Raw genomic sequence first — 13,177 nt, forward strand, 5'->3', positions numbered from 1 at the left:
GACAAGGATGATAAATGTAGGTTCAGAACCAGGGAGAAAATAAATAACTGGTGATTCTATTTATCCATAAATTCAACTAGATCTTGGCAAACAGTGGTGAAGCATTGGAAGAGAATGGTGTAGTCAACAAAGTTAAAGGCTGCAGATGCGTCAAGAAGGACAGTGGCCTGAATTATCTTTACAATGCTATTCAGAGAGAAGTCAAGAGTAAGAAGAGTAGTTTGATGAGATAGGAAGAGAGAATGAAATAGAGAGGGGTCATGAGAGATGCTAGAAAAGTAAGGTGATGAAGCAGAGCGAAATGCACTGTTTCATGAAGTTCCTTTTTTTGCTATTTATCTCTACCTATTCTAATTCAATCCTGTTTTAAATAAAAATCTGAAACTGGGGTATAGAAGCAGAAAATGTTGTCTTTCAACATCTGGAGAGCGAAATAGTGTTAGCATTTTGATTCCATAACTTGAAAACTGAGAGAACAGTTTTGTTTTAAATTTAAGTGGGGAGAGGGTGGAGAGAGCCTGAAAGGTCCTGGTCTCCACTTTATCACAGATATGCCCTTTGTTTTCCACTCTCCCCGATCTGCAACTTAAAACCATACTGTTTCTGCTTTTTCCCAGTTCCTTTGAAAGGTCATTGACTTTAAAATATTAATGCTATTTGTGTCTCCACAGTTCTGCTGAATCTCAGAATTTTCAGCTTTTATGGCAATTGTCTGAAACTGTTTGTTTCATATGTTCTCAGCAGATTTTTTGCCAGACCTAAAGTTACACTTCATATTTTCCACACTTTGATTCCAATTCCAAAATAATATAAAGGGAATGAATGACCACTGTGCTCTACCTGAAAATCCTTGGGCGAAAATAATCAAATCACAGCATATACTGTGTCTTGTATCATCATCAAAACCAGTTTTAGTTTTGTCAGCTGTGGAGAAAATGAACCAAATTAAATGAGGGGGATTATAAGTGGCATATTTTGGCAAATGTTCTGTTTATGAAAAATATATAATATATGTAATATCCACTAGGAATTATGAAAGTAAAGTTACAATATTGTGAGTGAAAATAGTCACAAAGCAAAATGTGATAAATACAAAATGCTTTATAGTGATTATCAGAATACTGACTCCTATCTTAAGGTAGGTGGGATTCGGAGTAGAAACTTTGCATGCCAAGGATATAAGCTTGAAATTAGATTTGTGCTGTATCACAACTGTAGGAGGGCTTTACACAAATAACCGCTCAGCAGATTAAAAAAATTGATTTAGTTTAATTATACTCATTTTTCAAATGAGATTTTTTAAGGGTTTTTAAGAGCCAATGTAGCGAAGGAAAAGTTGGGGAGCAGTACCAGTATAGATTCGGAGCATAGACTGTTCCGCATAACCCATGAAGAGACAGGCATAGCTAGGGCCCATGCAAGTGCCCATAGCTACACCCTTGGTCTGAAGAAAGTGAGAAGAGCCAAAAGAGAAGCTATTAAGTATGAGTACCAGTTCCACCAACCAGAGGAATGTGGTGGTGATGGGGAACTGGTGAGGTCTATTATCAAGAAAGTAGCAGAGGGCTTTGAGGCCTTCTTGATGGGGAATGGAAGTGTATAAGGATTGGACATCCTTGGTGAAAATGAAGCGGTTAGGACCAGGGAACTAGAAGTTATTGAAGAGGTGGTGGGCATGGGATGTATCCTGGATGCAGGTGGGGAGCGACTGAACTATGGGTGACAAAATGGAGTCCAGGTAGGCAGATACAAGTTTGGTGGGGCCGGAGCCCGCTGAAACTATGGGCCTACCAGGACAGTCAGGTTTGTGGATCTTGGGGAGGAGGTAAAACCGAGCAGCATGGGGCGTGGGAATTGAGTTTTTTGGCTGAGGGTGGAAGGTCTCCGGAGCTGATAAGGGCAGTGATGGTATGGGAGACAATGGTTTGATGTTTTTTGGTGGGGGTCCTGTTCCAGGGATAAGTAAGAGGTGTCAGAGAGCTGCCGTTTGGCCTCAGTGAGGTAGCAGTCCGTCTGCCAGACTACTACGGCACCACCTTTGTCTGCGGGTTTGATGGTGAGGTTAGGATTAGTGCAGAGAGACTGGAGGGCAATGCATTCAGAGGGAATGAGGTTGGAACAGGAGAGAGGAGTTGTGAAGTTGAGACGGTTGATGTCTCGGCGACAGTTGGAGATGGAAAGAACGAGTGCAGGTGGAAGGCCTGATGGGGTGTCCAGGAGGAAGAGGAGGGTTGAAGACGGGAGAAGGGGGTCATCAATGGGGGAGGGGAATCCTTGTTAAAGTAGTAGGCTCGGAAACGTAGGCGATGGAAGAAGAGTTCAGCATCGTGCCTGGCACGGAACTCACTGAGGTGTGGATGGAGGGGGTCAAAAGTGAGGCCCTTGCTAAGTACAGAACACTCTGCCTCGGAGAGGAGAAGGTCAGAGGGGATGGTGAAGACATGGCAAGGTTTGGGGCTGGAGTCAGAGGAGGGTAAAGAGAGAGAGGAATAAGATGAGCGATAGGACCCAGTGGCAGTAAGAGCAGTCCCAGTCTGGAGAGGGTCAGGATCTCGGCCTGAGCTGGATCTGGAGCTAGGGGTGTCGGAGCCCATGGCCTGCAGGGCACCAGAACTGAGGTCAGAGTTGGAAGCGAGTGAATCCATGGCACGCCGAGGGCTGGTGCCCATGTCCTGGAGACTGTGGTTCCAGTCGGGGTCAGAGTCAGAGGCGGATGAGTCTTTGGCCTTCCACCCTCCCCCTACCTTCTTTATAGGGCCCCTGTCCCCTCCTTCAGTCCTGAAGAAGGGTCTTGGTCCAAAATGTTGACTGCTCATTTCAACAGATGCTGCCCAACCTGCTGAGTTCCTGCAGCGTGTTTGTATGCGTTGATTTGACCACAGCATCTACAGTGTACTTTGTGTTTACTATTCGTTACTCTGCTACGAAGTCTCTTCGAGGAATGCCTACCCTGAAGAAGTTTAAATCTTCTCTTCGATGGGAGTTCAGTAAGAGCTTTTCTCACTGCTCACCCTCTGTGATCGCCGCCTCTCTTCGAATCTTTGATCATGTCCTGACCCAGACACAGTACCACAGCCGCGTCTCGTTTTTGGGAACGTGTCTCTGCTGCCATCTCTGGTACCTCAGTTTTATTGACCATTGCTCCCGCCGGATTCTCCAAGCCACGCTCATCGCCATGCGGAGATACCTACTGTCTCTCTCTCTCTGCCGCCACTGCTGGCCTTGCTCTCCACCTTCTGCAATGGACCTTCCCTACACTTCATTCTCCGCTGGATTCACGCCTCCAACTGCTGTTTCTTCTCCTTCCTCATATCCAAGAAGGATCACAAGCTCGCCCGCCTGCAGCCCATGATGACGACCGCCTCCAGCCCAGACCCTGACCCCTTGGACTTCGACTTCTCAGGCCTTCGGCAGGCCAAAGACTCATCCGCCTCTGACTCTGACCCCGACTGGAACCACAGTCTCCAGGACATGGGCACCAGCCCTCGGCGTGCCATGGATTCACTCGCTTCCAACTCAGACCTCAGTTCTGGTGCCCTGCAGGCCATGGGCTCCAACACCTCCAGCTCTAAATCCAGCTCAGGCCGAGATCCTGACCCTCTCCAGACCGGGACTGCTCTTACTGCCACTGGGTCCTATTGCTCGGCTTATTCCTCTGCTATCCCCTATCCTCCAACCTTCCCTCCACCCCTCATCCCCCCCATTCCTCTGATCCCTCATCCTCCCCTCAGCCCACTCTTCCTGAACATCCCAACCCCCCCTTCTGAGACCTCCCACTCTTTACCCTACTCTGACTCCAGCCCCAACCCTTGCCAAGTCTTCACCATCCCCTCTGACCTTCCCCTCTCTGAGGTAGGGCATTCTGTGCTTAGCAAGGGCCTCACTTTTGTCCCCCTCCATCCACACCTCAGTGAGTTCCGTGCCAGGCACGATGCTGAACTCTTCTTCCATCGCCTACGTTTCTGAGCCTACTACTTTAACAAGGATTCCCCTCCCCCTATTGATGACCCCTTCTTCCGTCTTCAACCCTCCTCTTCCTCTTGGACACCCCCACCCAGGCCTTCCACCTGCACTCGATCTTTCCATCTCCAACTGTCGCTGAGACATCAACTGTCTCAACTTCACCACTCATCTCTCCTGTTCCAACCTCACTTCCTCTGAATGTATTGGCCTCCACTCTGTCCATACTAACCCTAACCTCACCATCAAACCCGCAGACAAAGGTGGTGCCGTAGTAGTCTGGCAGACGGACCTCTACCTCACTGAGGCCAAATGGCAGCTCTCTGACACTTCTTACTTACCCCGGAACAGGACCCCACCAGAAAGCTTCAAACCATTGTCTCCCGTACCATCACTGCCCTTATCAACTCCGGAGACATCCATCCTCAGCCAAAAAACTCAATTCCCACACCCCACGCTGCTCGGTTTTACCTCCTCCCTAAGATCCACAAGCCTTATCCAGCTAAGATCCAGCTATGCCTGCTATGCGTGGGTTATGCGGACCAGTCTATGCTCCAAATCTATTCTGGTACTGCTCCCCAACTTTTCCTTCGCTACATTGGTGCTGCTTCCTGCACCCATGCTGAGCTTGTCAATTTCATCGACTTTGCCTCTAACTTTCACCCAGCCCTCAAACTCACTTGGTCCATCTCGGACACTTCTCTCTCCTATCTCGATCTTTCGAGACAGACTGTCCACTGACATCTTCTGTAAACCCACTGACGTCTCATAACTACCTCAACTATACCTCTTCCCACCTGGCCAAATGTAAAAATGCTATTCCCTGTTTCCAGTTCCTCCGTCTCTGCCGCATCTGCTCCCAGGATGAGGCTTTCCGTTCCAGGACATCTCAAATGTCCTCTTTAAGAATCGTGATTTCCCTTCTGCCATCATCAATGATGCCCTCACCGGCATATCCTCCATTTCCCGCACTTTGGCCCTCACCCCATCCTCCCGACACCACAACGGGGACCGTGTTCCCCTTGTCCTCAACTACCACCCCACCAGCCTCCAGATCCAGCATATTATCCTATGCAACTTCCACCACCTTCAACAGGACCCCATCACTAAGCACATCTTTCCCTCTCTACCGCTCTCCGCTTTTCACAGGGATTGTTCCCTCTGTGACTGCCTGGTCCACACGTCCCTCCCCACAGATCTCCCACCTGGTACTTATTCCTGCAAGCATAAGTGCTACACCTGTCCCTACACTTCCTCTCTTACCACCATTCAGGGCTCCAAACAGTCCTTCCAGGTGAGGCAACACTTCACTTGTGAGTCTGTTGGGGTCATCTATTGCTCCCGGTGTGGCCCGAGACCCGACGCAGATTGGGAGACCGCTTCGTCAAGTACCTCTGCTCCATCCGCCACAACAGATAGGATCTCCTGGTTGCCACCCACTTCAACTCTGCTTCACATTTCCATTCTGATATGTCCACACATGGCCTCCTGTACTGCCATGATGAGGCCAAACTCAGGTTGGAGGAGCAACACCTCATATACCGTCTGGGTAGTCTCCAGCCCCTTGGAATGAACATTGAATTCTTCAACTTCCGGTAATTTTCTCCCTCCTCCCATCCCACTTTAACTCTGCCTCCTCTTCCAGCTGCCTATCACCTCTCTCATGATTCTGCCTTATACTACTACTCACAGTGCTTTCCCCTTACATTCCTCCTTCACCTTTCCTGCCTATCTCCTACCCCACCCATTGATCTTTCCTCTGATTGGTTTTTCACCTGGCACCTTCCACCCTCCCCCCTCACCTTTATAGGGCCCCTGTTCCCTCCTCCTTCAGTCCTGACGAAGGGTCTCGGCCCGAAACGTTGACTGCTTGTTTCTACAGATGCTGCCCAACTTGCTGAGTTCCTCCAGCGTGCTTGATTTGACCACAACATCTGCAGTGTACTTCGTGTTCGTAATAAGTTGGCTTGCAGGTACAATAGGTTATTCAGAAGGCAAACGGAATATTAGAGGGATTGAGTACTGGTGAGGCCAAACCTGGAGTAATGTGTGCAGTTCGGGTCTCCATACTTGAGAAAGGATATACTGGCTTTGGAAGCAGTGCAAAGGAGGTTCACCAGGTTGATTCCAGAGATGAAGGGGTTTATTTATGACGAGAGATTGAGTTGCCTGGGGCTATACTCTGGAATTCAGAAGAATGAGAGGGGATCTTATGGAGACATACAACATTTTGAAAGGGATAGGTAAGATAGAAGTAGAAAACTTGTTTCCATTGGTAGGTGAGACTAGAAATAGGGGACATTGCCTCAAGATTCAGGGGAGAAGATTTAGGACAGAGATGAGGAGAAACTGTTTTTCCCAGAGACTGGTGAATCTGTAGAATTCTCTGCTCAGGGAAACAGTTGAGGCTTCTTCACTAAGTATATTTAAGATACAGTTAGGTAGATTTTTACATAGTAAGGGAATTAAAGGTTGTGGGGAAAAGGCAGGTAGATGGAGCTGAGTTTACGGACAGGTCAGCCATGTTCTTATTGAATGGAGGGGACAGGCTCAGTGGGCCAGATGGCCTACTCCCGCTCCTATGTTCATGATGTCTTATGGCATCAGTTCTGTGCCAGCAGTGAGAACAATTCCATTGTCCCCATCAACTTTATCTCCCAAGCTCTGCAGATTACAGGTAGTCCCCGAGTTATGAACATCTGACTTCCAGACAACTCATACTTATGAACCGAGGAAGGAGAACGCCGTCCACCATTTTAAGTCAGATCGTGACACCGCCCGCCATTTTAAGTCGTTGCCGTTAACACTGTGTTGAGTGTTTAACTTTGTATTTGGCTTAAATTTTTCTTAGTAAGATTCACCCTGACCCCACCCCCCCCACCCCCGTTCCGGTCAGCTGGTGGCGCAATGAGATCAGCGCTGGGCTGGAGAATGGAAGTTCCCAAGTTTGATTTAGTAACAGACCGCTCCCGTGCTGGGTTGATGTCAATCCAGTGACTCCAGTACCATCCGTGCCAGGTTGATGTCGAGCTCACAACTCGACCTCGTAAAAAAAAAACACTGTGACCTCCAGTTTAAATTCCCATGCGGAATATTGTGGAGGATCAAATACCCAAACCCAGCACAGCCCCCACTTGTCTTAGTTTAGTGGAGTTTAGGACCTGGGGAATTCAGTGCGGTGGTCCTAGGACTCAGCAGACCTCAGGAGCCGGCGTAGCTTGGGACCCGCGACTGCAATGTTTCTGTTCCATTGACGGGAAACGATCACGATTGAAAATAAAGTGGAAATAATAATAAAGTGTTTGGAAAGAGGTGAAATGCCATTGGTCATTGGAAAAGCGTTGGGCTACAGTTGGTCAACGAACGGAACAATTTTAAAGGATAACAGATAAAGTGGGAATAACGGAGCATGTGAAAGGCCCTGCCCTGATGAAAGCTAGAATTATTACTAAGCAACGCAGTGGTTTAATTATTAGAATATATTCATTTCTTAAGTGTTTTATATACATAGAAAGGTGAAATATATACTATATACCAAGACAAACGTTTGACTAACTGACGCTAAATAATAGCGGATGTACTTGTTCCGACTTACATACAAATCGGACTTAAAGATGGACTCAGGAACGGAACTCGTACGTAACCCGGGACTGCCTGTATTAGTTTTCTCTAATTTAACTATCCACTTTGTTTTGCTAGACATTGATTTGATTACTGCTATAACCAGTGAATTCTAAATTGCGACATTAATTTTAAAGATGTTTTTCCTCACGTCCCTCTTGTATCTTTAGCTCCCTGTTTTAAAACCTTTCCTTTGGTGCTGCTGGAAACTGTTTCCCTCTATCTACATTATCTGTACCAATCAAAATTTTGTATACATCCATCAAATTTTCTCTTGCCCTCTGTGCCCTCAGGAAAATCAAGACCACCACCTCCAAACTAAAACTTTATCCCCTGGTATTGTTCTGGGGAAATATTTTCTGCCTCAGGAGTTCAGCATGCTAAGGATTATGTTTTATTCTTGTGTGCTTAAGTGATGAGTTCCAAATTAACTCTTTGATTTTTATCTGCAGTTGAATATTTGGATCATAAGCTAAAGCTGCCTGGTGTCAGAATATTTTATGGGTATGAGATCAAAAATGGTAAGCATTTCTTTGCTACTTTTATACTTTGGTTCTTCAATGAAATAATGTAGTTCGCCATTGTTGTCAGAGGTCCTGGGACTAGAACTGAGTTGTTTCCTGCTAAATGGTATTGGCAGAATTAACAATAAGTATTCCTGCTTGAGTACTATTTGGGGGGGGGGGGACTACCTGGGGAAGCAACAGTGGCCGTGTCTCTGGCACAGAGTCTGGCCCTGTGTCTTGGAAGGATAGAGAAAGGAAGAGGATGGCAGCAGTGATAGGGGACTCTAAAGTTAGGGGGTCAGACAGGTGATTCTGTGGATGCAAGAAAGAAACACGGATGGTAGTTTGCCTCCCAGGTGCCAGGGTCCAGGATGTTTCTGATCGCGTCCATGATGTCGTGAAGTGGAAAAGTGAACTACCAGAGATCGTGGTACATATTGGTACTGACAACATAGGCAGAAAAAGGGAGGAGGTCCTGAAAGCAGACTACAGGGAGTTAGGAAGGAAGTTGAGAAGCAGGACCACAAAGGTAGTCATCTCGGGATTACTGCCTGTGCCACGCGACACAGTATAGGAATAGAGTGAGGTGGAGGATAAATGTGTGGCTGAGAGATTGGAGCAAAGGGCAGGGATTCAGATTTCTGGATCATTGGGACCTCTTGGAGGATGCATGACCTGTACAAAAAGGACAGGTTGTGGTTGAATCCAAGGGTGACCAATATCCTGGCTGGGAGGTTTGCTAAAGCTATTGGGGAGAATTTAAACTAGAATTGCTGGGGGGGGGGGAACTGAACTGAAGAGATGGAAGAAGGGGTGGTCGACTCACAAATAAAGACAGCTTTGAGACAGTATGAGAGGGAGGATAGGCAGGTGATAGAGAAGGGATGTGCACAAACCAATGGTTTGAAAAGTGTCTATTTTAATGCAAGGAGTATTATGAACAAAGCAGATGAGCTTAGAGGGTGGATCAGTACTTGGAGCTATGATTTTTGTGGCCATTACAGAGAATTGGATGGTTCAGGGGCAGGAATGGTTACTTTGAGTGCCAAGCTTTAGATGTTTCAGAAAGGACATGGTGGGGGCTTGGTACTACTGATCAGAGATAGTGTCACAGCTGCAGAAAAGGAGGAAGACATGGGGGGGATTGCCTACGGAGTCTCTGTGGGTGGAAGTTGGAAACAGGAAGGAGTCAATAACTCCACTAGGTGTTTTTATAGACTACCCAATAGTAACAGGGACATCGAGGAGCAGATAGGGACTCAGATTCTGGAAAGGTGTAATAATAATAAGGGTTGCCATTGTGGGAGATTTTAATTTCCCAAATATTGATTGATATCTCCTTAGAGCAAGGGGTTTAGATGGGATGGGGTTTGTTAGGTGTGTTCAAGAAGGTTTCTTGACACAATATGTAGATAAGCCTACAAGAGGAGAGGCTATACGTGACCTGATACTGGGAAATAAACCTGGTCAGGTGTCAGGGAGAGCATTTTGGAGATAGAGATCACAGTTCTATCTCCTTTACCATACCTTTGGAGGGAGATAGGAACAGACAAGTTAGGAAAGTGTTTAATTGGAGTAAGGGGAAATATGAGGCTATCAGGCAAGAACTTGGAAGCATAAATTGGGAAAAGATGATCTCAGGGAAACGGAAGAAATGCAGCAAATGTTCAGGGGATATTTGCGTGGGGTTCTGCGTAAGTATGTTTCAATGAGACAGGGAAAGGATGGTAGGGTTCAGGAACTGTCATTTACAAAGACTTTTGTAAATTTAGCCAAGTAGAAAAGAAGAGCTTACAAAAGGCTCAAAAAAACTAGGTAATGATAGAGATCTTGAAGATTATAAGGCTAGCAGGAAGGAGCTTAAGAAAGAAATTAGGAGAGCCAGAAGGGGCCATGAGAAGGCCTTGGCAGGCAGGATCAAGGAAAACCCCAAGGCATTCTGCAAGTATGTGAAGAGAAAGAGGATAAGACGTGAGAGAATAGGAGCAATCAAGTGTGACAGTGGAAAAGTGTGTATGGAACCAGAGGAGACAGCAGAGGTACTTAATGTGTACTTTACTTCAGTATTCACTCTGGAAAAGAATCTTGGCGATTTTAGGGATGACTTGTACTGGTCTGAAAAGCTTGAGCATGTAGATATTAAGAAAGAGGATGTGCTGGAACTTTTGGAAAGCATCAAGTTGGATAAGTCACTGGGATCGGGTGAGACGTACCTCAGGCTACTATGGGAGGCAAGGGAGGAGATTGCTGAGCCTCTGACGATGATCTTTGCATCATCATTGGGGACAGGAAAGGTTCCTGAGGATTGGAGGGTTGCGGGTGTTGTTGCATTATTCAAGAAAAGGAGTAGAGGTAGCCCAGGAAATTATAGACCAATGAGTCTTACTTCAGTGGTTGGTAGGTTGATGGAGAAGATCCTGAGAGGCAGGATTTATGAACATTTGGAGAGGCATAATATGATTAGGATAGTCAGCATGGCTTTGTCAAAGGCAGGTCGTGCCTTGAATTTTTTGAGGATGTGACTAAACATATTGATGAAGGTAGAGCAGTAGATGTAGTGTATATGGATTTCAGCAAGGCATTTGACAAGGTAACCCATGCAAGGTTTATTGAGAAAGTAAGGAGGCATGGGATCCATGGGTACATTGCTTTGTGGATCCAGAATTAGCTTTCCCACAGAAGGCAAAGAGTGGCTGTAGACAGGTCATATTCCGCATAGAGGTCAGTCACCAGTGGAGTGCCTCAGGGATCTGTTCTGGGACCCCTGCTCTTTGTGGTTTTTATAAATGACCTGGATGAGGAAGTGGAGTGATGGGTTAGTAAATTTGTTGATGACACAAAGGTTGGAGGTGTTGTTGATAGTGTGGACTGTCAGAGGTTACAGTGGGACATTGATAAGATGCAAAACTGGGCTGAAAAGTGGCATATGGAATTCAACCCAGATAAGTGTGAGGTGGTTCATTTTTGTAGGTCAAGTATGATGGCAGAATATAGTATTAGTGGTAAGACTCTTGGATGATAGAAGTGTGTATGAGATGATGAGAAGCATTGATTGTGTGGATAGTCAGAGGTTTTTCCCCAGGGCTGAAAAGGCTAACATGAGAACACAGTTTTAAGGTGCTTTGAAATAGGTACAGAGGAGATGTCAGGTGTAGGTTTTTTTACGCAGTGGTGGGTGCATGGAATGGGCTGCTGGTGATGGTGGTGGAGGCAGATACGATAGGGTTTTTAAAGAGACTCCTGGGCAGGTGCATGGAGCTCAGAAAAATAGAGGGCTGTGGGTAACCCTAGGTAATTTCTAAGGTAAGGACATGTTCCGCACAGCTTTGTGGGCCGAAGGGCCTGTATTTTGCTGTAGGTTTTCTATGTTTCTTAATGTTATTGGCAGAATTGAGGAGTTGAAATCTTGAGCTGTCCCCAGATCTTCACAGCTATGCATTCAAACCCAAGGGGATGTAACTATATGTATGAGGTTAAATTGTTTTTTTAATTTCATATCCTTGAGCTTGGATCAAATCAAAGTGAAGCTTTATAACTATATATCTTAATTTCCACGATCCATGGTACTTTTGGTCTTTAATAGCTGTTGGTTTGCTATCCATGGATTCACATTCTCGTATGGTTGCTCCCAGGCCCATCTCAGATGTTTTTGAACTGATATGGAGAAAAATCATTGTCAGTATAAAAACATTGATCAGTTTCCACATCATACACCGTTTGATCAAGTGATTCCTGCTTGGGCTGTTTCACAGTCACTTGTTTTGTCCATATAACTCTGCCATCTGATTTCAATATCTGTAACACCTAGCATGTGTTCTTTGTGTATTATTATCCACATAATTATGCCCTTACCATTTGCAGATAATGAGGACAATGTTTCTTTTTCTTTCGCAAAATTAAAATCTGAAAATCATTGTTTTATTATATTAACAAATTGCGTTCCCAGTAATGATTAAATGATTAGTTAAAAGCTGAAAACAGCCCTGTGAGGTATTGAAGGCTGTTGCCATTGTGGAGCTGGCAAGCGCCACGTTCTCCTGCAATCCCCCCCACCCCCAATCCTAACCCCAAAAACCATGGCACAGCTCTGAATGTCTTACAGAGGATATTATGGGTCAAAGCTTGAGTGGGCGAGCTTAAAGTGGAACTTTGATTAAATTTTAATATTAGCCTGAACAAACCGCAACTCTTCGTCACTGGTCGGAGTCCTCTGTAGCCAAGTTGTCTGTGTATGTAGGATAATGAGCAATGAAAGAAACTTGTAACTACAGAAGGTGTGATGCATAGAATTCAGTAATATTATGATCTTTTAAGCTCACAAGATGACAGACTCTAATGGGGAAAAATGTAAATCCATTTATTGAGAGTTAGCTTTCATATTAAGTTTTAATGCTGGTGTTGGGCCAATGAGAGTAGGGGTTAATACCATCATGGCTCTTGGAAGAGAATACGTAACACGTCAGAAAATACAACTTTCGGTTTCCGGTGAAGTCATCGTCAAGAATGGCAGCTTAAGTCACTAGCTCCTCCAGAAAAACTCATATTAAGCCCCGTTAACCCATCAAATATAGTATTTTTCGAAAAATATTTGAACTGAAAAGAGGGACAAGAATGGGGAAAAGGAATGGAAATAAAGAAAGCGACACTGCGGAGCCGGCGGCCGAGAGGAGTGCAGCGAGCGGCTCTCCGACCCGACCACGTGCGAGCGAGGCAGACGCCGGGCCTCGTTTCAGGCGAAGCGGCGAATATGATCGAAATCCTGAAAGAGATAAGGGAGCTTCAGAAAGATATAAAGCAGCAGCTCTGTGATATTAAGTCAGAGCTCACCAGCGTCAATCAAGAAATAGCGGAGGCAGAGACTTGAATTGAGAAGGTTGAAGATCGCGTTCAAAACGTGGAATGGATACTGAGTAAGACAATAAAAGTATTAAATCACCAAGAAGGTAAACTGCTTGACCTGGAGGGAAGATCACGGTAGAAAAATATCAGAATCTACAACGTTCCCAAAGGAGCGGAGGGCTCGTCTATGACAGAGTTTGTCAGGACGCAGGACTTTGTCAGTTACTGCAGGACGCACTGGATCTTCCCCC

General features: G+C 45.8%; 1 protein-coding gene across 4 annotated transcripts in view; it reads left to right on the top strand.

Annotated features, from left to right (window-relative positions):
• exd1 (exonuclease 3'-5' domain containing 1) overlaps positions 1-13,177 on the top strand; it is a 124,801-nt gene that overhangs the window by 8,456 nt on the left and 103,168 nt on the right. For 3 of the 4 annotated variants that reach the window (XM_059952882.1, XM_059952900.1, XM_059952910.1), the window contains exon 2: positions 8,034-8,102. The exons of the other annotated variant lie outside the window; for it this stretch is intronic. In XM_059952882.1, the coding sequence (XP_059808865.1) occupies positions 8,034-8,102 (69 nt within the window). The remainder of the gene's footprint in view (positions 1-8,033; positions 8,103-13,177) is intronic. 4 annotated transcript variants of the gene reach the window in all.

Source organism: Hypanus sabinus, chromosome 2, assembly GCF_030144855.1.
Source record: "Hypanus sabinus isolate sHypSab1 chromosome 2, sHypSab1.hap1, whole genome shotgun sequence".
NCBI classification, from domain to species: domain Eukaryota; kingdom Metazoa; phylum Chordata; class Chondrichthyes; order Myliobatiformes; family Dasyatidae; genus Hypanus; species Hypanus sabinus.